This window comes from Sceloporus occidentalis, unplaced genomic scaffold, assembly GCF_023333645.1.
Source record: "Sceloporus occidentalis isolate IW3139 unplaced genomic scaffold, rSceOcc1.0.p SCAF_326, whole genome shotgun sequence".
In the NCBI taxonomy this organism is placed as follows: domain Eukaryota; kingdom Metazoa; phylum Chordata; class Lepidosauria; order Squamata; family Phrynosomatidae; genus Sceloporus; species Sceloporus occidentalis.
Genome location: NW_028317306.1, coordinates 164,719 through 190,718, shown reverse-complemented (window position 1 = coordinate 190,718; position 26,000 = coordinate 164,719). Strand labels below are relative to the sequence as shown.

At 42.6% G+C, this 26,000-nt stretch overlaps 1 protein-coding gene across 1 annotated transcript in view; it reads right to left on the bottom strand.

The window, feature by feature from the left end:
* LOC149274541 (aldehyde oxidase 2-like) overlaps positions 1-26,000 on the bottom strand; it is a 157,138-nt gene that overhangs the window by 127,326 nt on the left and 3,812 nt on the right. The window contains exons 3-5 of the mRNA XM_089505361.1: positions 24,120-24,208; positions 22,079-22,198; positions 12,665-12,745 (exon numbers count right to left, since the gene is read on the bottom strand). Of these exons, the coding sequence (XP_089361487.1) occupies positions 12,665-12,745; positions 22,079-22,198; positions 24,120-24,208 (290 nt within the window). The remainder of the gene's footprint in view (positions 1-12,664; positions 12,746-22,078; positions 22,199-24,119; positions 24,209-26,000) is intronic.

Here is a 26,000-nt window from a genome sequence, read left to right as displayed (position 1 = left end):
TTTCTGACCTATATATCTCTCTGAGCAATTTAAAAAGAAATTGTATTGAACACCCGAGTGATTTACTCACTGCAAACATGATACAAACCAGAAAAGAAATAGAAATAGTCTTAATTCTAAAACAAACTACAATCTAATTAAAATGAAACAAAAATATTATTATGCAGGGAACAGAGCGGACAAACTACTCTCCCATCAATTAAAAAAAAAAAATCTGAAAGCTAGAATACTTAAAATATCAGAAGGGAACAATCATTGGTACAGCCCAGAAAAAATAGGGAATGCTTTCGCTCAATTTTATTCATCTCTTTATAACATCCTTGATCAAAATCACGATAGGGAATATATTAGAAAATATCTATCAGAATCTAATCTACCAAAAATATCAAAAGAACTGGCTGAACAGCTAGATAAACCCTTTATAGAAGAGGAAGTCCGGAATGCGATAAAATCTATGAAATTGAATAAGGCCCCCGGACCTGACGGCTTTACAGCTTTATTTTATAAAAAAATTCTCTGAACCGTTATCTCCCCAATTAACCATTTTATTTAATTATATTAAAAATAATAGGACCTTTCCTAACGGTATGCTAGAGGCATCGATCCTACCTATTTTAAAATCTGGGAAAAAGGGTTCAAACATGGCTAACTATAGGCCTATATCTTTAATCAATGTTGACACAAAGATATACTCGGCTATTTTGGCCGAACGTTTAAAAACAATTAGTCCTTATCTAATTCATAAAGATCAAACTGGTTTCATCAAGGGCAGACAATCGAATGATCTTGTGGAATATGTATCTTCATATAAGATCCCTACTGTGTTTCTGGCCCTGGACGCTGAAAAAGCTTTTGACAGAGTCAACTGGACCTTCCTTGAAGAGTCATTGCGTTGCTGTGGGTTAGGGGAAGGATTCATAGACTCCGTAATGTCATTATACACAACTCCGACTGCCAAAGTATCAGGTCAAAGATTCAATTCTGTTTGGTTCAATATTAACAACGGTACTAGACAGGGCTGCCCTCTAGCACCCCTTCTTTATGTTTTAACTAGACTTGGGCACCAGGGGGCTCTTCGTGTTCGTCTTCGTGATCGTCTTCGGGGGAAAAAAAATCTTCGTATTCCGCGAATATTCGCCCGTTCCTGTCTTCTCTTCGGGCGAATATTCGTGGACATTCTTCGTGCTCGTTTGATCTTCGTTTCCCTCCCGGTTGCCTAGCAGGGGTTAATACGGGGTTAACAACAGATCGGAGCAGCAGCTGCCGTGAAGGTACGTGTGTGCAACTCTATTAGTCGTTTCGGCAGGGGGCTGGTCTGGCATCAACGAGTGAATTGCAGAACGCACTTCATTCGTTGATGGCAGGCGAGCCCCCTGCCGAAACGACCAAAAAAGTTGCATGCACGTACCGAGGTGTACTGTACACAAAATTACCTAGACAAATGCTCCAAGGAACTTGGCCTCCTTTTTATCATACAGTCACACTTCCATAGATGTTTAATAAAAGAATAGGGATTATTTTAGATTTTTAAATTGATTTTGGACCACTTGTAATACATGCCTAACATTTGCTACCTATTTACAATGGCATACTTTGCAACCACCCAACTTTTACTGGACAGGACTGGAAAAAAGCAGCACTGTCCACCAAAATCTTGGGTGTGTTGGCAGGTATGCGGATGGAAAAATGTTGTACAAGAACTAAAAAATAGCTTAGGGTTAATGTACGGTTACGTTTAAGATTAGTAGCAGTGCACTGGTTTGGTTAAAGATGTATTATGTCTAAATAATAATTAAATTTAAATTTTAATGGGTTTTAAAAAAAAAATTAGGGGTTTATTTAAATGTATTATAGTTAGATTTATTAGTTAGTACTTTATTATATTTATTTAATGTTTATACTAGTTCTACCTACCGAGCTATAACTACCTACGTGTATTTGCATACCTAGTTTAGCTAAATTAGATGGGACAGGACTGGAAAAAAGCAGGACTGTCCCTGAAAAATTTGGGTCTATTGGCAGGTATGTGGATGGAAAAATGTTATAGGATGAAGTGTGAGTTATAGCGTTAATGCTAGTGAGTGTAGAAGTGAAGGCCAGGACAAATAACAAGAGGAAAGGTCCTTGGGATTTGTGCATTGTACGTGTGTGTGTTATGTGTGTTATGTGTTATGTCACTGTGTTATTTGTGTTATTGTGTGTGTTATGTTTGGTTGGTTGTGTATCAGAAGGAAAATAATGAAATGGAAATGGAAAAGGAAATGGAAAAGGCGAATGAGTGGGCAATTGGCGACCCACTCACCTGTTTCACCCCAGGGCAAAGCACCCAAACACTGTCAGTCTTAGACGTTTGGCAGCAGACTTCCAGAGCTCAGACACAAGGCCCTAGCGTAAGCTGGCTACTCCGGCGGAGGTAGCAGGTGTTGCCACACCGCAAACAGACGCAGCCAGGGGGGAGAAACTGTCCTTACCATTAGGGACATTTTGGGCATGACTCTAGCCAGGAAGCGAACTGGCAGAGAAGAGATGCTGGCACCACCAGCTGCATTGAAAAATGGGAAAGGCGAATGAGTGGGCAATTGGCGACCCGCTCACCTGTTTCACCCCAGGGCAAAGCACCCAAACACTGTCAGTCTTAGATGTTTGGCAGCAGACTTCCAGAGCTCAGACACAAGGCCCTAGCGTAAGCTGGCCACTCCGGCGGAGGTAGCAGGCATTGCCACACCGCAAATAGAGGCAGCCAGGGGGAGAAACTGCCCTTACAGTCAATTAGGGACATTTGAGGCATGACACTAGCCAGGAAGCGAACTGGCAGAGAATAGACGCTGGCACCACCAGCAGCAGCAGAATTGGGAAAGGCGAATGAGTGGGCAATTGGCGACCCCCTCACCTGTTTCACCCCAGAGCAAAGCATCTAAACACTGTCAGCCCTTGGCGTTTGGGAGCGGACTTACAGAACTCAGACACTAGGCCCTAGCGTAAATTGGCTACACCGGCGGAGGTAGCAGGCATTGCCACACCGCAGAGAGTGCAACCAGGGGGAGAAACTACCCTTTCCATTAGTGACATTTTAGGCATGATTTCAGCCAGGAAGCGAACTGGCAAAAGATACTGGCACCACCACCAGCAGCAGCGTTGGAAACAGAAAAAGGTGAATGAGTGGGCAATTGACGACCCGCTCACCTGTTTCACCCCAGCGCAAAGCATGAAAGTCTGTCAGTCCATGGCGTTTGGGAGCGGACTTCCAGAACTCAGACACTAGGCCCTAGCGTAAATTGGCTACACCGACGGAGGTAGCAGACGTTGCCACACCACAAACATGTGCAACCAGGGGGATAAACTACCTTAAACATTAGAGAGAAAAAAAATTAACTTTCCAAGCTAAGAGCTGGGTAACCCAACTTGGGCAGATTGAATTTAAGAAAGGCAATCTGCTCCATCAGATGAGGTGCCATGCATGAGCGCTGTGGACTCAGTATGTTTCCAGTCATAGAAAACACGCGCTCACTTTGAACAGTGGTTGGCGGACATGATAGAAGCTGCTGCGCAACCCATGAGAGTTCAGGCCACACACTCTTCTTTTCATCCCAGTAGCTAAGAGGATCAACATTAGGCGCAGAAGGAACTTCACAGAGGTAAAGTTTGACCATTTCAGCAGCACTACTCTCCTTCCTGCTGCTAGCTTTGTCAGATGGTCCAACTATACTCCCAAGTGCCTCTTCCCAAAACGCAGCTGCTTCACTGCACTGCTGCTGATGCTGCTGCTAGGAGTAGCAAACCACATCATCTCTTCCTCCTCCTGCACCTCTCCCTCCTCGGACAGCATTCCCATTTTATGCTGCCTGTCACGCACCTTGTTGACCAATTGCTCCCGGTAGCTACTGAGAACATTACATTTCAAAGCTAGCTTTCCTTTAATTCTTGGATCGCAAAGGCACGCTAGCATCATTTCGGGACTCTCTTCCATGCGTTTGCGAGGGTGTACTTTTAGCAGATCCTTCAGCTTCCTGACTATGGCTGCTATGTCAGGATGTAGAGTGCCACCTTGAACAGCCTCACGGTTTTCAAGGAACACATCCATCTTGCTGCCTAGATGGGAGAACACTGGGATTACCTGGGCCAGACTGGCAGTGTTTGAGCTTAAATTTTCTGTGGCATCCCTGAATGGTTTAAGGACTGCCACTAGCTGGGCGATCACTGTCCAATCCTCCCTATTCAATGGAGATGTAATCCCAATATTGTGCTCTGAGGCAAGATTATGGATTGCCCTCTGCTGCTCCAAAATCCTCTCCAGCATGTCTAACGTGGAGTTCCACCGTGTACTGACATCCTGACGTAGGCAGTGTACGGGAAGACCTGACCTCTCTTGCTCTTCCCTCAAAAGTTGGCTAGCCTTAACACTATGGTGAAAATGCCCAGCAATCTTTCTGCAGCGGGACAGAACTACTGCTACCACATTAGTTCCTTCTGACATTGCTGCCTTCACTACAAGATGAATGATGTGGGCTGCACAGCGCACACCAACAATATGACCATCTCGCAGCGCTTTCACCATATTGGCACCTCCGTCAGTTACCACAAAACCAACTTCAACATTGGTGCCCGCCTCTGCTCCCACCCAAAGGCTAAACATTTTCCTCATTGCATGCAGAATATTTTGGGAAGTGTGCTTTTCATCCATCACTTCTGCATGGAGAAGGAAAGATCGGTAGCCTGCTGCAGCAGCTTCCTTAGACACACCGGGCTGCCACCAGTGTGCTGTCAAAGAAAGAAAGGCATGCTGGCCGCTAGGTGCACTCCACAAATCTGTAGTGAAATGAACACACTGACCAGCAGCCTTGGAAAGCTCCTCTTTCACTGCTGCAACACAGGACCGATACAATGAGGGGACAATGTTCCTGCTGAAAGTGGAACGTGACGGAACTGTATATTGTGGAGCCACAGCCGCCATCAATTGTTTGAAAGGCTCCCCTTCGATCATAGAGAAGGATGCCCCTCCAACAGCAATGAACTGACCAATCAGTCGCGTTACTTTATTGGCCTGCTGTTTGGGCATTGACCTTTTGGATTGGAATGCCACAAATTGTTCCAGGGTGGGCTGGACATGCAGTGCTCCAACCTGCCTTGGTCTCTGGCTGCCAGCACTAGCTGCTGCTGCTGCTGCTATTGGCTCAGAAGAAGCAGCTGTTGGGGTTTTTCCACGGCCACCAGCTATGCTGCCTGCACTAAATTTTACTTCTGCATCTTTCCCCAATAGCACAGCATTGTGTTGAGTGCTGAGGTGATGCTTCCCACAATGTCTGCACTTTCCATAGTGCCCTTCTTCAACATTTTCAAAGTGCTCCCAAATTGGGGCGCGCATAGCCTTGGAGTGTGCCTTGGGTGCTGCTCCTACTGCTCGGGGTGGATGAACAGAGGCAGAACTAGTGGTGGTGGGACTGGTGGTAACAGTACTGGCCATAGTGGGACTGCTAATTGCTTTAGCTTTAGATTTGCTAGGTTTTGCTGCTGCTGGTGGTGGTGATGGTGATGATCGTAGCGGAGAAGGTGGAGGCTCAGGGGAAAATTGTGCACTAGTCATTTGGACACTGCTCCCTGAGGAATCTGATTCCTGACCACTCATCTCCTCTACTTCCTCTGGCTCATAGTCTAGTTCTTCATTAGCCAGATCGAATGGAATTCCTGCTAGGCTGGAGCTAAGACTGATATCGTCGTGAGACTCGTGACGAGTAGTAGTGCGAGCAGGAAGAACAGACTCTGCACTTGGCCTCTCAGTCTCAGGCTCCTCTGCTACCTCGCTAGGTGGAGTTCCACCATGTGTAGCCCTCTCTCTAACTGTCTTTACAAAAATTTTGTAAGGACTTGGTGGCTTGCTAGAGGTACTAGGAGGACATGGCGTGGCGGTACCGGTGGGAACAGTTGGCGCATCACTAGTGGTGGTAGAGGCGGTAGAGGTGGGGGTGGTGGTGGTTTTCCCTACAAAGGAATGAGATCGCTTTGGTTTGGGACCCCTCTGAGTCTTGCTGCTAATTTGGCTCTGCTTGGTACCTTGCATGCTGCTCGTGGATGGGGAAGATGCTGCTTGGGGCAAAAGGCACTTCGTTTTACTCACTGGGCTAGTAGAAGTACTAGTTGTGCTACCCTTTAACTTTGAACGTGCTTCTGGTGCTTTAGGCTTTCCGTAAAAAACCATAGAGCTTGTGGGCCTAGCCGCACTACTACTGCCTGCTTTTGGTGCCTTTCCTTTACTTGATGATCCTTCAAGCAATGCTTCCCCAAATGATAAGCGAGAGCTTGGCCTACTTGGCCGACTAGACTGACGCAAAGGCTGCATCTTAGAACTGAACTGGTGGTGGTGCTGGTGGTGCTGGTGGTGGTAGATGGAGCTTGTCCCTCCTTAGTCCCAAAAGGAGGATCCATTTCAAATTTTGTGTCGTGTGTGTAGTGTAGTGTTTAAAAAAACGTAAAAAAAAAAAAAAAAAAAAGGGGGGGGATAAAAAAATTAAAGACAAATATATATATATATAATATTAGAATGTACTATTAAATTATTATATATTCTATTAAATTATTATTTATAAATTCTATTATTTAATTTATTTAAGCAGGACAGGCAGTAGGCACTAGTGCCAGCCCAGGGCAAGGGCACCCCAGTGCCACTGAGGCACTGGGTGCACTGTCAACTCAACAGCACTATACACTACAGTTGATGACAACTTAAATAAAAAAAAATATTAAATTAATCAAATTATTATCATTAAATATATTAATTAAGTAGAACCGAAGTGAGGAAGAGTACACTGTGAGAAATGGCAGGCTAAGGCTTATCAGTCTCACACAGAACAATCTCTCTCTGTAACGCTCGGATGCAGCACAGCAGTGTTGCCAAAGCAGTCACAGCGAAAAATGAATGGATCTCTCAGGCAAGCTCTGGTCTTATAAAGGCGCCTTCAGAATTAAAAAAACAGCCTTCGATTCTTCGTGGTTGTGAGTCTTCGTCTTCTCCTACGTTTTGCCGGCACGAACAAAAAAACGGCTTCTTCATTCTCGTTTTCATGTTCGCCCGAAGACGAATGCGCAAGTCTAGTTTTAACCATAGAACCCTTCGCGTCTTGGGTCAGAAACAATGTGGATATTAAGGGTATTAAGATAGGGGACACAGAAAATAAAATCGGCCTATATGTAGACGATGTTTTGATTTCATTATATGACCCCGAGTTGTCTTTAAAAGCACTTTTTGAGGAAATATCAGAGTTTAGTAAACTATCAAACTATAAGCTCAATATGAAAAAGACTCAAGCAGTGATGGTAGGCATTCAGGACTCCACAAGAATGAAAATGGAAGTAGAATATGATTTCACAGTAAGATCGACTACTTAGGTATTATCATACCTCTAGAGATATCCAATATTATTGAAATTAATTAAAATAAATAAAAAATCGAATTGTTAAAACAAACTGCAGCCCGGAAGGGATTATTTGTGTCGTGGTTAGGCAGAATAAATATTATTAGATCTTATATTATTCCCAAATGGCTTTATATGCTTAGAATGATACCTATTAGCCTTACAAAACATTGGATGCAATTATTTCAAAAAAATATTGAAACATTTATTTGGGCAGACAAAAAAACCCAGAATTTCGATGAAAATTTTATATGCAAACAAAAAAATGGGAGGCTTAAACGTACCCTGCTTGGAAAGATATGCACAGGCCAGTCTGCTCCTACATATTTTAAAGATTCAATATACTTATAGTAATAGCGGAGCCTGGTATTGTATAGAACAAGAACTAACAGGACTGTCTAGCCTGGAATCCCTACTATGGCTGCATCAAGATAGATTTAGCAGAATATCTAAATCTCTCCCAATCACTCTTAAAAGTTCAATCGAATACTGGTATTCCCTTATACCTCATATAGGTTTGCGAAACAAAATTATCTCATCTGCTCCATTAGAAATAATAGAAATATTAAAGCCCTGAGTTCTTGGCAGCAAGACCTTTGTATCCAAATAGAACAAACACAATGGATAACTAGTTTAATGGAAATAAATAGAGTTACTCACTGTTTAAACATGTCAGAACTTCATTAAAAAATAATGCTCCGTTGGTATTTAATTCCTGTTAGAATTGCTAAAATCAATCAGAAATCATCTCCTGTGTGTTGGAGATGTAACCTAGCTCAAGGTACATTTACATACATATGGTGGGATTGTAATAAAATTGCACAAACATGGCAGGAAGTGTTTGTATTAATCTCAGATCTTATTAAGATAACCATCTGTCCGTCTCTGGATAAAGCACTTCTACATCTGTATTTAGCTAATATATCCTTAAACCAAAGAACTTTAGTATTTCAGTGTTTTCTGGCCCTGAAGAAGTATAGCAAGAAAATGGCTACAAACATCAACAATAAATATAGAGAATGTTATTAAGCAAATAAAGTATCAATGTTTAATGGAATACGGATATTTTCAAGCACACCAGAGATTACATAAATTTAACACAATTTGGAGGCTCTGGACTGATACATTTCCAATTAACCATGCTAGTATAAATTAGACTTGTGCATTCGTCTTCGGGCGAACATGGAAACGAACACGAAGAGTGCGTTTTCGTGTTCGTTCCGAAGACACGCCGAAGAGAAGACGGCGGCGGTAAAACGAAGATGAAGACACACACCACGAAGATCTTCGTGATTGTCTTCGTCTTCGTCTACCATTTCCCCCACCCTCTCTTCTAACTTACCTTGTCTTCGCGGCTTCGCGGCAATTCCTGGAAGTGGAAATCTGCAGGGCAGTGCGAATGAGCCTATTGGTCGCCTACAGGGACCTCCTCTGGCATCAACCAATTGGTTGATGCCAGAGGAAGACCCTGCAGGTGACCAATAGGCTCACTCGCACGGTCTTTGTAACCCCTCCCTTACAAAAAATTACTGCAGTTTTTCTGAAGTAATAATGCAGTTTTTTGGACATGAAAAAACTGCAATACTGCACTTTTACTGCAATATTACTGCACATTTACTGCAGTTTTACTGCATTTGTACTTCACTGTACTGCACATTTACTGCACTTTTTTTTTTTTATATTGCAAACCTACAGTTGTACTTCAATGTACTGCAGCTTTATTGCATTTGTACTTCCGTACAAAAATAACTGCAGTAAAACTGCAGTACAGTGAAGTACAAATGCAGTACAACTGCAGTAAATGTGCAGTAATACTGCAGTAAAAGTGCAGTATTGCAGTTTTTTCATGTCCAAAAAACTGCAGATTTACTTCAGAAAAACTGCAGTAATTTTTTCGTAAGGGCTGACAGCGAACCTATGGATTTCCGCTCCCATTAACCCCTTCGATGCTGCGTTATCTAACACGTTGTTGTAATTGTTATGATGTTAGCGTCTATTTATAGATAATATGTGATCTGTGAAGTTAAACATAGATGGTTTCTCATCTTATGTATAATATTTCAAGATTCTTGTTATTTATATTATCATATTATATTTTTCAATAAATAAAAAAAAAAAAAAGATACCAGCATTTAAAATTCCCTGGGTTGTCTAGTTTTTAAAAATATATGATTTTATAGGGTAAATTAATCTAGCCCAATTAGATGTTAAAATTCCAAAATGTAGTGTTTTACCTCCCAAACAACCCGACAAACCTGTGATTGGTATCACTGTACTCAGGAGATGTTGATGAACACATATTAGGGTGTTGTTTGACAGTGGCATATACCAGGAGCTATAAATTCCTACCTGAAGTACAATTTGTGTGAAAAAACAAACAAACCAAAAAAAACCCACAAAAGGCAAAAGCTAGTGGTAGAATCTTGAGCATGGAAAGGGCTAAAATACCAGCATTTGAAATATGTCTAGTTTTCAAAAATAAAATTGAACAGGGAGGGAGACCAGTGGCATCGGCAGGGTAAGTTGCAGCATTGAGGTTTTAAAACCCCAATGCTGCAACTTGCCCTGCAGATGCCACTGGTCTTTAACTAATTGAACAGGGAGGGAGACCAGTGGCATCTGCAGGGTAAGTTGCAGCATTGGGGTTTTAAAACCCCAATGCTGCAACTTACCCTGCAGATGCCACTGGTCTCCCTTCCTGTTCAATTAGTTAAATGTCCGTATGAGCGACTTTATTGGTCGCTCGTACGGACATTTAACCTGGCACAGACTAACTAATTGAACAGGGAGGGAGACCAGTGGCATCGGCAGGGTAAGTTGCAGCATTGGGGTTTTAAAACCCCAATGCTGCAACTTACCCTGCAGATACCACTGGTCTCCCTTCCTGTTCAATTAGTTAAATGTCCGTACGAGCGACTTTATTGGTCGCTCGTACGGACATTTAACCCGGCACAGACTAACTAATTGAACAGGGAGGGAGACCAGTGGGATGTGCCGGGTAAGTTGCAGCATTGGGGTTTTAAAACCCCAATGCTGCAACTTACCCTGCAGATGCCACTGGTCTCCCTCCCTGTTCAATTAGTTAAAGACCAGTGGCATCTGCAGGGCAAGTTGCAGCATTGGGGTTTTAAAACCTCAATGCTGCAACTTACCCTGCCGATGCCACTGGTCTCCCTCCCTGTTCCATTAGTTACATGTCCATAAGAGCGACTTTATTGTTCGCTCGTACGGACATTTAATTAATTGAACAGGGAGGGAGACCAGTGGGATGTGCCGGGTAAGTTGCAGCATTGGGGTTTTAAAAGTCTGCACGAGCCACCAACAGAGTGGCTCGTGCAGACTTTTAAAACCCCAATGCTGCAACTTACCCGGCACATCCCACTGGTCTCCCTGTTCTATCAGTTAAATGTCCGTACGAACAACTTTATTGGTCGCTCGTACGGACATTTAACTGATAGAACAGGGAGACCAGTGGGATGTGCCGGGTAAGTTACAGCACCAGGAGCCTAAAAGTCTGTACGAGCAACCAACAGAGTCGCTCGTACAGACTTTTAAAATCCCAATGCTGCAACTTACCCGGCAGATCCCACTGGTCTCCCTGTTCTATCAGTTAATAAATGATAGAACAGGGAGACCAGCGGGATCTGCCAGAAAATTACGGCACCAGGAGTTTAACAGTCTGTACGAGCGACCCTATTGGTCGCCAGCAGGGGGCCCCCTGCTGACGACCAATAGAGTTGCTCATACGGACATTTAAACTCCTGGCGCCAGAGCGGCTTTAACCCCGTATTAACTCCTTAACCGGGGAAAACGAAGAAAACCCGAACACGAAGAATGTCTGCGAATATTCGCCCGAAGAGAAGACAGGACCAGGCGAATATTCGTGGAATACGAAGTTTTTTTTTTTGCCGAAGACGAGCACGAAGACGAACACGAAGAGCCCCCTGGTGCCCAAGTCTAGTATAAATTAAAAATAAATATTAGATATGAGCTCATTCATTTAGGTATGTGTGCGGTATGACTGTTGATGTCTTTTTTTTTTCTTTTTCTTCTTCTTCAATGTGGTAAGCCTGGGGATAAATTGTCGAATATCCCGGCTTACAATTGTTGTAATTTTTATGATGTTAGCGTCTATTTATAGATAATATGTGATCTGTGAAGTTAAACATAGATGGTTTCTCATCTTATGTATAATATTTCAAGATTCTTGTTATTTATATTATCATATTATATTTTTCAATAAATAAAAAAAAAAAAAAGATACCAGCATTTAAAATGCCCTGGGTTGTCTAGTTTTTAAAAATATATGATTTTATAGGGTAAATTAATCTAGCCCAATTAGATGTTAAAATTACAAAATGTAGTGTTTTACCTCCCAAACAACCCGACAAACCTGTGATTGGTATCACTGTACTCAGGAGATGTTGATGAACACATATTAGGGTGTTGTTTGACAGTGGCATATACCAGGAGCTATAAATTCCTACCTGAAGTACAATTTGTGTGAAAAAACAAACAAACCAAAAAAAAACCACAAAAGGCAAAAGCTAGTGGTAGAATCTTGAGTATGGAAAGGGCTAAAATACCAGCATTTGAAATATGTCTAGTTTTCAAAAATATAGGTTTTGTTGGGGTAAATTGAACATTTAGGACATGGGGGCACTAGGATCAGTTGTTCATGTGGACTGCCCAACTTTTGCTTTTTACCTCCCAAACAACCCAGCATTTAAAATACCTTGGGGTGTCTAGTTTTCAAAAATATTTGATTTGATGGGGGTAAATTGCTTCAAAGTTGTCTCAAATAGCACATGGGGCAGAATTGCCAGATTTGGAAAAAATGGTTTTAAAATAGCAAAGCGCTACTTATTGCCCCCAAAAAAGCAAAAAAAAAAAAACATAACAACATTGGGTATTTCAGGACAAATAGTAGAATCTAGTTAGCATTTTTTTTCATTAGCTTTTGTAGATGAGTAACAGATTTTTTTAAAAGTGAGAAAAAGTACAAATTTTTCATCATATTTTTTTTATTTTTACAGAAATGATATCTGAAGAAAGCCCTTCTTGTCCTGAAAAAAAGTGTGAGTACACTTAATAGGAGAGGAGAAAATTGCAGCTAAACATGAGCACAGCAAAACTGTTAAAACAGCCTTGGTCATGAAGAATACAAAAAATAAAAAAACAGCCTGGTCCTTAAGGGGTTAAATGTTGCTTATCAAGATTCAGGGTTTACCTCAGATTCATAAGGCTGTGACACTTACCATGAGATCTGGAGGAAATATGAGCTCTTGTGTTATATCCAATGGTATGAAGTCTTCTTTGTTGAATAGCTTTGGTGACATCTATAAGAAGAAAAAGTATATAAAGTTATTGGGTCTGTATTTTTGTACATGGTAGCTTTCATTGTTGTAGATTTATTAAAAAAATCTCTTTATGACAAGCCACGATTAGAGATAGACAAGCCACAAATCTGCACTATTAGCAGATTCAAAACAAAACGAATTAAATCCCTTATCATACACTTAAATAACTCCAAAAAAAATAAAACCTAACCAAATGATACATTTTAAATAATAACATGGGGGACAATGTGAGGGATTACTACTAGACTTGTGCATTCGTATTCAGGCGAACATACGAACATGGCGGCAGCAGAACGTAGACAAAGATGAAGACACACAACACGTAGAATCTTCGTGTTCGCCTTAGTCTACTAATGTCCCTGGTCCCTTCCCCATCTAGCCTACCTTATCCACGCAGCATCGGAGGGGTTAACGGAAGCGTAAATTCGTAGGTTGGCCGTCAGGGGTTAAAGGGCTGTGCGAACGACTCTATTGGTCCCCTGCAGGTGACCAATAGGCTCACTCGCACGGCCCTTTAACTCCTGACGGCAAACCTACAGATTTACGCTTCTGTTAACCCCTGTGATGCTGCGTAGATAACGGGTGCGGAAATCCATAGGTTTGCCGTCAGGAGTTAAACTTGGAGTCGTGCAAGCGACCAATAGGCTCACTCGCACGCCCATTTAACTCCTGACAGCGGAACTTGGCTTGGGAGACCGTGGTCTCCCTGCTCCAAGAGTTAAAGGTCCATACAAGTGACTTTATTGGTCGTTCGTACGGACTTTTAACTCTTGGAGCAGGGAGACCAGTGGTCTCTCCCGGCCAAGTTGCGGCACCAGGATTTTAAAAGTCTGTACGAGCGACCCTATCGGTCACCAGCGGGGGGGCTCGTCTGCCATCAACCAATGACGTACAGGTCCGCAGGGCAGTATTTCAACATGATAACGACCCCAAACACACCTCCATGATGACCACTGCTTTGCTAAAGAAGCTGAGGGTAAAGGTGATGGACTGGCAAAGCATGTCTCCAGACCTAAACCCTATTGAGCATCTGTGGGGCATCCTCAAACGGAAGGTGGGGAACCGCAAGGTCCACCAGCTCCGTGATGTCATCATGAAGGAGTGGAAGAGGACTCCAGTGGCAACCTATGAAGCTCTGGTGAACTCTATGCCCAAGAGGGTTAAGGCAGTGCTGGAAAATAATGGTGGCCACACAAAATATTGATACTTTGGGCCCAATGTGGATATTTCCACTTAGGGGTATACTCACTTTTGTTGCCAAGGTTTAGACATTAATGGTTGTGTGTTGAGTTATTTTGAGGGGACAGCAAATTTACACTGTTGTACAGGCTGTACTGCTTTACATTATAGAAAAGTGTCATTTCTTCAGTGTTGTCACATGAAAAGATATAATAAAATATTTACAAAAATGTGAGGGGTGTACATGCATTTTTAACTACATAATATGTATTATCTCTTTGAAGTAAAGACCATGATTGAAATATGATTTCAAAATAACAGTTGAACTGGCAGTTAGTTTTAATTATTTAATATTAGCCCCTGCTGCCGATATATATATTAATATTAGCCCCTGCTCACAATATATATAAATATTAAACCCTGCTGACAATATACATAAATATTAGACCCTGCTGCCAACACATTTTATATTAAAAAAATTGGACCCTACGCAAGCATTTAATTAGGCCCATGCTCCCTAGCATGCGATCACTCCCTCCGCTGCCCAGTGGCGTCGCTACAGGGGGGCAAGGGGGGGCAATTGCCCCCCCTAGGTTATTCCTTGCCCCCCCTGTTGCCCCCCCGCCGAATTTGAAACCCCCCAGGACAGTCCTTGACTGCTAACGACGGCATGGTGCCGTCGCTAGCAGTCCCAGTCAGGTGCTAACAACGGCACCATGCCGTCACTAGCACTATCTTACCTTGATGGAGGTCTGTGGACCTCCATCACCACCTACCCCGGCGATCTGCCCCTCACACTGAAGGGCATCACCGGGGCCACCCGATCTGCCCGGTGACGTCTCGCGCAATTACGCGATGACGTCACCGCGCAACTTTATTAACAACTGACAATTGTCAGTTAAAGAGGTATGGGGGCATGCTGCTTAGATGCCTGTATCTCAGGCATCTAAGCAGTTACATACCCCCAACATATACCATTGGAAAGGTAATCGCCTCACCTTTCCAACGGTATATAGATTGTAAAAAAAGAATAAAAAATATTACGTTAAAAAAAAAAAAAATGTAAAAAAAATGATTTGGGGGTCTCTTAAGGCAGATAACAAAAGATCAAAATTGCCTAGAGACCCCCAAATTAAATTATTTAAACATAAAGTAGTTTAACTTAAAAAAAAAAAAAGTTTACGTATTCTAGCTAAATGATCACTGTGGTAGCCAATGTTACCACAGCGATCATATAGCTATAAAAAGTCACATTCCCTTTTTAAAAATGGCCGATACTCATTTTTAATCCTATGATCCCTTTGATCATGGGGTTAAATTTAGCCAACGGTAGAGGGAGGCAATTTTTGAAATCCTGATGAACTGCAAATATTATTAAAATCAGCCATTTAGCCTGTGCGGTACGTGAGTAACCATCTCATCCCTGCAGCGCCTTGCATTACTGCTCACGTAGGAAGTTAAATTATGGCACAAAAAGTACACATTTGCAAAAACCACATCCCTTGGCGCATAAAATGAGGGGCTGCATGTGTTTCTAGTACAAACCTGGAGTGCGCAAGACACAAATGAACATGTCGCTATAGTTAGAAAAAACATATTTTCAAGCCAAAGCGGCATATTCCATCATTATTTGTGCACTCAACTTTTGTCCTAGAAATACACGTAGCCCCTCATTTGAAGCTCCAAGGGATGTAGTTTCTTAACATGGATGAATTGTCTGAATGAGGGAGAGCATGAGTTAATATGTGGATGATTTGTCTGAATGAGGGAGAGCATGAGTTAATATGTGGATGATTTGTCTGAATGAGGGAGAGCATGAGTTAATATGTGGATAATTTGTCTGAATGAGGGAGAGCATGAGTTAATGTGTTTGTGTATCATAGATGTATAATTGTGGAAGGGCAAAGATGGCACTAGCAGGATGTTTGAGCCTTGGGGAACAGGATGGCACAGGCAGGGTGTATATGGGGAAAAAGATAGCAAATCTTATGTGTGTTATCTGGGTGCTGGCCAGGTTCTATGCGGGCAGCGTGGTTGGGGTGCAACCTGTGATCTATGCCTGTAATTTAGGGGTTTTAAATATACCTTTAATGCCGTGTTTTTATGTGAATTCCAATTGATCTGTACCTGCAAAGCTTGGTTTGTGTGTTCTTCTGTAGATCCATATCTGCTATACTATGTTTCCATACATTATTTATGTATACCTGCAAATACAGGGTTTGTATGTCTTGTTCAGTTGATTAATACCTGCAATGCTGTTTCCATGTATTGATTTGATCTATACCTGCAATGCTACATTTCATATATTATTGTATACCTGCAAATACAGGATTTGTATGTCTGATTCTGTTTATTTGATATATACCTTCAGTGTTGAGATCACAAGTGAATTTCAATTGATCTATACATGCAAAGATGGGTTTGTGTGTTAATGTGTTGATCTATGCCTGCTATCGGCAGCAGGGTCTAATATATATATATATATATATATATATATATATATATATATATATATATATATATATATATATATATATATATATCGGCAGCAGGGACTAATATTAGGCCCTGAAATCATTTAGTGGAAAAGTTAAGGTATTGTGTTGTTTAAAGGATTTCAAGGATTAGTCGTACTAAATGGTGGCTTCAGGCTTCCCATGCTGAATGATCAAGTATTGTATTGTCCAATAACAAAAGTATCATTCCATAGCACATTACTTTTGGCAATATATATATATATATGTGTGTGTGTGTTTTTTCAGTGGTATGATTTAATGGTGGAAATTATTAATGCCCCCCCAGTTTGACTGTGGTATCTTGTGTGCCCCCCCTATATATTGTTTCTAGAGTCGCCACTGCCGCTGCCGCACAAAAAATATATTTGCCACACTAACTGCAGATTAGGGGAAGACTGTGAGAGTCAGTGCAGTGTGTCATGGGAGCCTCCGTGCCATGGGCTCCTGGAGGGGACTGAGTGCCAGCCTCCTTACTACAGACTATGGGCCCTGGTAAAGAGTGCCATGTTATCCTTTTGTGTGTTATTAATAAAAATGTATTTTATTATTGTTTTATTTCCTAACCGTATACACACAGCACACTAATCTAATCAAGACAATGTGTTTTCCTTATTTTAGTGGTGTCTGTATCCTTTTGTATTGTTAATGCCTTTATTGCCCCTGTTGTCTCTGGGATGCAGATTAAGGGGGTGGTTTGTATCCCAATATCTTCTTTTATATTAATGTGCGTTTTGATGGATATATCCAGCCGTCTGTGTCTAAAATAAATCAGTTCTCCTCTTGTTGTACCTAAAGACTAGTCTTGCCTGGTTATTTGGGTACTGGATAGCGATATCCCTTTACTTTGCTTGGGGATATTGCCTACGGATTGCGGGGAATTATTGTCCTGAAGGGAGAAGTTGCTTTTGGCAGAGAGGGACAACCTGAGGTCCCTGGTCGGTCCGTCACACAGTGTTTCCTCCTTCTGACCCTACCGTGACATTGAGAGGTCCTCTCCCCCGTAATCATCCCAGTGTCCCCTCATTGACTAAGCTATACCTCTCTTTTACTTACTCCCTGTCGTTCAGGTATAGCTCAAATAAACAACACATGAAACAGAGCTTGCATGTATAGATCAACTGAATAAGATATACAAACCCTGTATTTGCAGGTAAACATAAATAATGTATGGAAACATAGCATAGCAGGTAAAGATCAACACATTAACACACAAAACCCATGTATTTGCAGGTATACAATAATAATGTATGGAAACATAGCATATCAGGTATAGATCAACAGAGCGCACAAACCCAGCATTGCAGGTATAGATCAACAGAACACACAAACCCCGCATTGCAGGTATAGATCATCTGGAAATCACATGTAAACTCAGCACTGAGGGTATAGATCAAATAAACAACACATGGAAACAGCATTGCAGGTTTTGATAACTTAATAAGATATACAAACCCTGTATTTGCAGGTATACATAAATAGTGTATGGACACATAGCATAGCAGATATTGGTCAACACAATAACACACAAACCCAGGCATAAATCAATTGGAATTCACAGAAAAACTCAGCATTAAAGATATAGAAAAAAAATGTAAATTGCAGGCATAAATCACAGGTAGCACACCCCAAAGCCACCCCTGGCATCCACACTGCCCACATAGAACCTGACCAGCACCCAAATTACACACATAGGACTTGCCATCTTTGTCCCCAAACAGCCCAGCATTAGTCAACTTTGTCCCCAAACAGCCCGGCCTATGCCATCTTTGTCCCATAAACACCCTGCCTGTGCCATCTTGGTCCCCAAGGCTCAAACACTCTGCTTGTGCCATTGTTGCCTTTCTACAAATCAATTACACCTATGATACATACTAATAATTTTACAGTCACTCACTAATTCACACTTTCAGTCCTCCTCTTAGCTTCAGCTTCTGTTGTGTGCCCCACCCGTTTGTTATGTTTGTCTCAGTCAGCAGTCTAAAGGTTTGTCCTTCTCGGTTCTGTGTTTAGATTCAATGTTTAGTTTCAGCTTCTTAGTAATTCAGTAGGCAGGGTTTAGTGCTAGGACCCACCGAATATTGGAGTACTTTGGCATAGTGGTGGGCTAAGCATACTATGGCCATAAGATGTGACTAAATCTCCAATTGTTATCATAAAGGTTAGTCCTGTATTTATGTGTGTCAGTCTTTTAACTGCCTTGTGCATTTGGCTGTGTACGAATAAACTCCTATGATTTTGGCTCTGACCGTGGCTTGTATTGACGTTCCTGTCTGTCTCCTGAGTTTGATTCGGCTTTCTATTCGACTATACTGTTCTCGCCTATCCCTGACCTTGGCTCCGTGTAATGACTACGTCTTCAGTATCTTAATCCACCCTGTTTCCTTAGCTAGTGTCCTGATCTGCTCCAGAACCCCGGTGGATGATACCAAGCTCCTGGTCTTCTAGCCGTGACACTCCTTTCCTCAAGTCAAATGTAATCAGATCCCCTCTTAGACATCTCTTTTCAAGTGAAAATTTTTCTAGTCTTTCTTCATAACTAAAATTCTCCATTGCTCTAATGAACTTTGTAGCCCGCCTCTACACTTTCTCCAGCTCTATAACATCCTTCTTAGAAAGTGGTGCCCAAAATTGTACTGCATATTCAAGGTGAGGCCTCACCATTGCTTTATAAAGCAAATTATATTTTCATTTTTTGATTTAATACTCCACTTTATGCATGCCAATACCTTACTGGCTTTCGCAACCACTGACTGGAAATGCACTTTGTTGCTAAGTCTATGGTCTACAATTATACCTAAGTCCTTCTCATTTTCTGCTTTTCCCAATGCCCTATGCATTACCTTACACTTATCTATATTGAATCTTATTTGCCCAGTCCCCCAGTTTATCCAAATCATTCTGGTCAGACTTTATAACCTTACCTAATTTTCTGTCATCAGCAAACAGACAAGTGACTTCCAATATCTATTTCAAGATCATTAATAAATAAGTTAAAGAGAACTGGACCCAAGACAGAACCCTGAGGCACCCCTCTTAACACAGATGTCCAGCTTGAGAATTTACCATTAACAACAACTCTCTGCACCTTGTCACTAAGCCAATTTCTAATCCAAACACAGGCATTTTCTCCAAGATCGATTTCTCCCAGCTTAAACAATAACCGCTAGTGTGGAACAGTGTCAAATGCTTTTGCAAAATCTAAATAGACAAATAGATTCTCTCTCTTTCCTCACCCTTTCTATGGCCGTGGCAAAGCGGGACAGAGGTAAGGATAGACGGGATAGTTGGGGGGCATGCCACTGACCATGGTGACATTGTTTTTGTTGCTACTGTTCTAAACTATCTGATGGAGTCTATTGGATTCACAGTAGTCCAATTACATGATAAAGTTCTTATTTCATTTTCACTGCCCTTTGTATCTACCCAGGCTTTGATACAAGCATCTAATAACAAATTTGCTAAGTGCGTTAATGCTTCCCTCTGAAATTGCAGTTCTCAAATGTAAGGACGCGCTACTACTGATTCAGACATTGCACAAGGTAATACTTTTGCTGATGAAATGGCACGAGAAGCTGCTGTTGAAGGCACACCTTTCCCTGAATATTATCTTAAAATGTCTCAAGATTTGACTTTATCAATGCTTATGTTGCCTCAAATTCCTGAACCTGATTTCTTGCTTTTAGAAACTTATGCTGACCCTGATGATATTATTTTTTGCCAATCCTAAAATCTGTCACAAGCCCCTATGAGTTTGTGGACAAATAAGAAGGGAAAATGGGTTTACCTCAAGCGGCTGCACCTATTTTCAAAGTGTAGGACATACAGAAATGAAACTAGCTTTGCAACAATTGCAGCACTATTTTTATGTATCACATGCTATTCACATGTATCACATGCTATTCATGAGCATTTGGTGCCCCCTTCATATCCTATGCAATCTTTGCAAATTGATTTTACACATATCCCAAGAGCCAAAGGCAATTTACGATATTAATAGGTAATTCTAGACCAATGAATGAGTTGAAGCATTTCCTACAAGCTAGGAAAATGCTAAGGTAGTGGTCTCTATATTATGCGAAGAGATCATACCAAGGTATGGATGCGCTTTTATAATAAACAATAACAAGAGAACAACACAGAAACTCATTAGGAAACTAGCAATTGATTGGAAATTTCCTATAACGTATCACCCAAAATCATCGGGACAGGTTGAACGAACCAACCCATCATTGGTTGATGCCAGAGGAGGCCCCTGCTAGCGACCAATAAAGTCGGTCTTATGGACCTTTAACTCCTGGCACTGAAACTTGACCTGGGGAGACCAATGGCTTCGGCATCAGGAGTTAAAGGTCCATAAGAGCGACTCTATTGGTCTCAGGCAGGGAGCTCCTCTGGCATTAACCAATAAAGGGCAGCTGTTACAGACCTTTAATATCCTGGTGAGAAGGCTCCTGCTAACTGTTGCTGCGTTAACCTCATATTAACCCCTGACCCCTGCTAGAAAACTGGCAAAACAAATGCACTCAAAGAACGTACACGAATATTCACCCAAAATTAACCCGGGAATGGGCGAATATTCAGAAAGTGGTGCCCAAAATTGTACTGCATATTCAAGGTGAGGCCTCACCATTGCTTTATAAAGCAAATTATATTTTCATTTTTTGATTTAATACTCCACTTTATGCATGCCAATACCTTACTGGCTTTCGCAACCACTGACTGGAAATGCACTTTGTTGCTAAGTCTATGGTCTACAATTATACCTAAGTCCTTCTCATTTTCTGCTTTTCCCAATGCCCTATGCATTACCTTACACTTATCTATATTGAATCTTATTTGCCCAGTCCCCTAGTTCATCCAAATCAACCCATCAACCCATCATTGGTTGATGCCAGAGGAGGCCCCTGCCAGCGACCAATAAAGTCGGTCTTATGGACCTTTAACTCCTGGCACTGAAACTTGACCTGGGGAGACCAATGGCTTCGGCGTCAGGAGTTAAAGGTCCATAAGAGCGACTCTATTGGTCTCAGGCAGGGAGCTCCTCTGGCATCAACCAATAAAGGGCAGCTGTTACAGACCTTTAATATCCGAATATTGGCGAATATTCATGGAATACGAAGGGTTTTTTTTCCACAATAGAGTGGGGACCTTTAACTCCTGGTGCCGAAGCCATTGGTCTCTAAAGGCCAAGTTGATCCAAGGTTTCCCTAAAATCACAGTTCCTTCAAGGCCAAGTTGTTCAGAGTGGTTGTCTGTTGCTGAGCCTTAGTCTGAGACAGCTGCTCTGAGCAACCTGGCCTGAAATCACTAACATTTGCAACTTACCTACAACCTGAATTTGAAGGGTCTGGACTGGGGGGGAAACAGGACTGTCCCAGAAAATTCAGGACTGTTGGCAGGTATGTGGGGGAAGAAAGTGGGTTAAATCTACAAAATAAGCTTAGACTTAGAGGGTTAAGAGTAGACTAGTGAGGAAATAACAGGGAAGATCCTTGTGAATTGTTTGTGTATGTGCCTGTTATGTTTGACTGGTTGTGATGTGAACCAGGAGGAAAAAACAAGATTTGCAAAGAAAAATGGAAAAGGTGAATAAGTGGGCAATAGGCGAACTGCTCACCTGTTTCATCCCCAGGGCAAAGTATCCAGTCCTTGATGTTTGGCAGCGGACTTCCAAAGCTGAAACACTAGGCCCTAGCGTAAACTGGCTACTCCAGTAGAGGTAGCAGGCATTGCCACACTTCAAACAGACGCAGCCAGGGGTAGAAACTACCTTTACCATTTTGGGCATGACATTTTAGCCAGGAAGGGAACTAGCAGGCAAAATACACTGGCACCAACACCAGCAGAATCAGCATTGAAAACAGAAAAGGTGAATGAGTATGGGTAATTGACAACTCAATCACCTGTTTCACCCCCAGGGCAAAGTGTCCAAACACTGTCAGTCCTTGATGTTTGGGAGTGGACTTCCAAAGCTGAAACACTAGGCCCTAGCATAAGCTGGCTGCTCTGACAGAGGTAGCAGGCGTTGCCACACCACAAACAGATGCAGACAGGGGGGGAGAAGATACCTGTACCATTTGGGAAAATTAACTTTCCATGCTAAGAGATGGGTACCTCTACTTGGGCAGATTGAATTTAAGAAAAACAATCTACTCCATTAGATGAGGTGCCATGCGTGAGTGCTGTGGACTCTAGTCTAGTCATAGAAAACACAAGCTCACTTTGAATAGTGGTTGGCGGACATGATAGCAGCTGCTGCGCAAACCCATGAGGGTGCAGGCCACACCCTATTCTTTTCATCCCACTAGCTAAGAGGGTCAACATAAGGAGCAGAAGGAACTTCACAGAAGTAAAGTTTGACCATTTCAGCAGCACTACTCTCCTTTCTGCTGCTAGCTCTGTCAGGGGATCTGACTATACTCTCAAGTGATTCTTCCCAAAACGCAGCTCCTCCACTCAGCTGTGTTGTGCTGCTTGTGGCACTGCTGCTGCTGCTGATGCTGCTGCTAGGAGTAGCAGACAACATCATCTCTTCCTCCTCCTGCACGTCTCCCTCCTCGGACAGCATTCCCCTTTTCCTCTGCCAGTCCCCTCGGATCAATTGCTCTTGGTAGCTACTGAGAACTAGTGCTGCTAAATAACTTCCTTCTGACATTGCTGCCTTGACTATAAGATGGATAATGTGCGCTGCACAGTGCACACCATGAATGTGACTATATTGCAGCTCTTTCACCATGTTTGCACTATACGTCAGTTACTACAAACCCCACTTCAACATTGGTGTCTCTGCTCCTACCCAAAGCGAAAACATATTCCTTATTCCATGCAGAATATTTTCAGAAGTTTGCTTTTCATCCATCACTTCTGCATGGAGAATAGCCTGCTGCAGCATCTTCCTTAGACACACCAGGCTGCCACCAGTGTGCTGTCAAGGAATCTGTTGTGAAATGTACACACTGACCAGCAGCCTTGAAACTGCTGAAACAAAGAACTGTGAGGGAACTGTGTATTGTGGAGCCACCATCAATTGTTTGAAAGGCTCACCTTCAATCATGGAGAAGGATGCACCTCCAACAAATGAACTGCCCAATAAGTCGGGTTATTTGATTGGCCTGCTGTTTAGACATTGACCTCCTGGAGTGGAATGACCCAAATTCTTCCAGGGCTGTCAGCACTAGCTGTAGCTGCTATTGGCTCTGAAACAGCTGTAGTTTTTCCATTCTCTGTATATGATACTAGTTGATGTAGTAGTACCATGACCACTGTCACGGAGTTGGATAGTCCGACCGACTACCTCCGCTGACTTGTCCTCCTTTAGCCTGGGACAACACACTCTTTCCCCGGTTTCTCAGTCACTAGCCGAGACTCAGTAACCAAAACGAAGACTACTTTATTTTTCACACACATGAAGACTACTTTATTTTTTCACACTAGCTATGTTTTTTTTCCCCCAATAACACAGCATTATGTTGAGTGCTGAGGTGATGCTTTATCAGAGGACTTGTGAAATGTCCGGACACTTTCCCTCTGTTGATTAGCTTCCCACAATGTGTGCACTTTCCATAGTGCCCTTCTTCTACACTTTCATAGTGCTCCCAAATTGGGGCGCCGAGAGCCTTGGACTGTGCACTGCAAACACTGGAAGATGGCACATTAACCTCACTCTCCGTCTCTAGGCTCTCTACACTGCTACTGGTGGTTGTTCTTCTTATTGGCACAGTTACAGTACTGGTGGTGGCACTGGTAACTGTGCAAGTGCAAACAGGAGTACTGGCCATAGTGGGACTGCTAATTTATTGAATTCTACCAGATTTGGTAGGTTTTGCTGTTGGTGGTGGTGATGATGATAGTAGCGGAGAAGGTGGAGGCTCAGGGGAAAATTGTGCACTAGTAATTCGTACACTGCTCCCTGAGGAATCTGATTCCTGACAACTCATCTACTCTACTTCCAATGGCTCATAGTCAAGTTCTTAATTAGCCAGATCAAATGGAATTCCTGCTAGGCTGGAGCTAAGACTGATATCATGACTAGTAGTAGTGTGAGCAGGAAGAACAGAGCCTAACTCTGCACTTGGTCTCTCAGTCTCATACTCCTCTGGTATCTTGCTAGGTGGAGTTCCACTATGTGTAGCCCTCTCTCCAACTGTCTTTACAAAAATAGTGTAAGGACTTTGCTAGAGGTGGTGCTAGGAGGAAAAGGCATGACGTTACCGGTGGGAACAGCAAGCGCAGCACTAGCGGTGGTAGAGGTGGTGGTCTTGGTAGGCTGATTTCTTTCTACAAAAAGCCTCCCTGTGAAAGAACGAGATTGCTTTGGTTTGGGAACACCACTCTTAGTCTTGCTGCTTTGTGTAAAAAAACATAGACCTGATGGGCCTAGCAGCACTACTACTGCCTGCTGTTGGTGCCTTTCCTTTACTTGATGACATATATCCTTCAAGCAATGGTTCCCCAAACGATAACCGAGAGCTTGGCCTACTTGTCCGACTAGACTGAAGCAAAGGCTGCATCGTAGAAGAACTGGTGGTGGAGGTGGTAGATGGAGCCTGTCCCTCCCTCCTTTTCTTAGTCCCAAAAGGAGGATCCATTTCAAATGTTGTGTTGTGTGTGTAGTGTAGTGTTTAAAACTAGGGGTACAGGGTGTGACAGAACCCTCCATCACTGGGGCCCCTGGAGAGGCCTGAGAGCCAGCCTCCTCCCTATCGACTATGGGCCCAGGCCTTGTAGAGACTTCTGTGTATGGATACAGGGGTTCAGTTTCTGCTGGTTTTCCCCATGTTTTAGCACTCAGAGTCTCACTGTAAAGTCAGCTGGACATCCTGTGGTAGGAAGAAGGCTGATTGTCTTTGCATTGTTGATTGTATAGGTGTGAGATGTTTCCCCTGTTATTGTGTGTGTTAGCCCTTGTCTTAAGATCCCCTGTAGGTATGACTAGGTGTCACTGCTGCATACCTAATTATCAATTACATAACAGGTAGCTGTTCATCCTGTGAGCTCCTGTTATCTCGGTGTCCTGGCCATTGTCTGTCTCAAGCTAATTATATGTCTATCATCATTCCACATCTACGTCCCCAACTAATGTAATTATTTATGTCTCATGTCATCATGTCCTTCCACCGGATATTGTGTTGCAGGATTTGAGCTAATTACTTCCTTCCTGACATGGTAATTAGATCATGTGATATTTGTCTTGCCCCTTTTCTACCTGTGTATAAATAGCTCTGTATTTGGTTTTAATAAAGGAGTCCATGAGTGTTGCCTGATGCTTGGGGTGGGCTGCTATGATCCATTATTGTCCTTTTCAGGACAATAGCCACGCTGTGTAGCTAAGCTCCGGATAGCCACAGTGCCAATGCAGCTCCGGTGCAGCGACGTCCCCCCTTCTATCTACACCGCTGGTTCTGCCTGGTGCTGAAGGGGTTAATTGTTGGTATCCCGGCAGGAGGAAGCAACGTTTGGCGGGAGTACCCAGTCGGGGTAAAGGTCAGAGGAAGTTTCTCTTCAGTGCTACTGCTGAAAAACTATGCACAACTGCACTG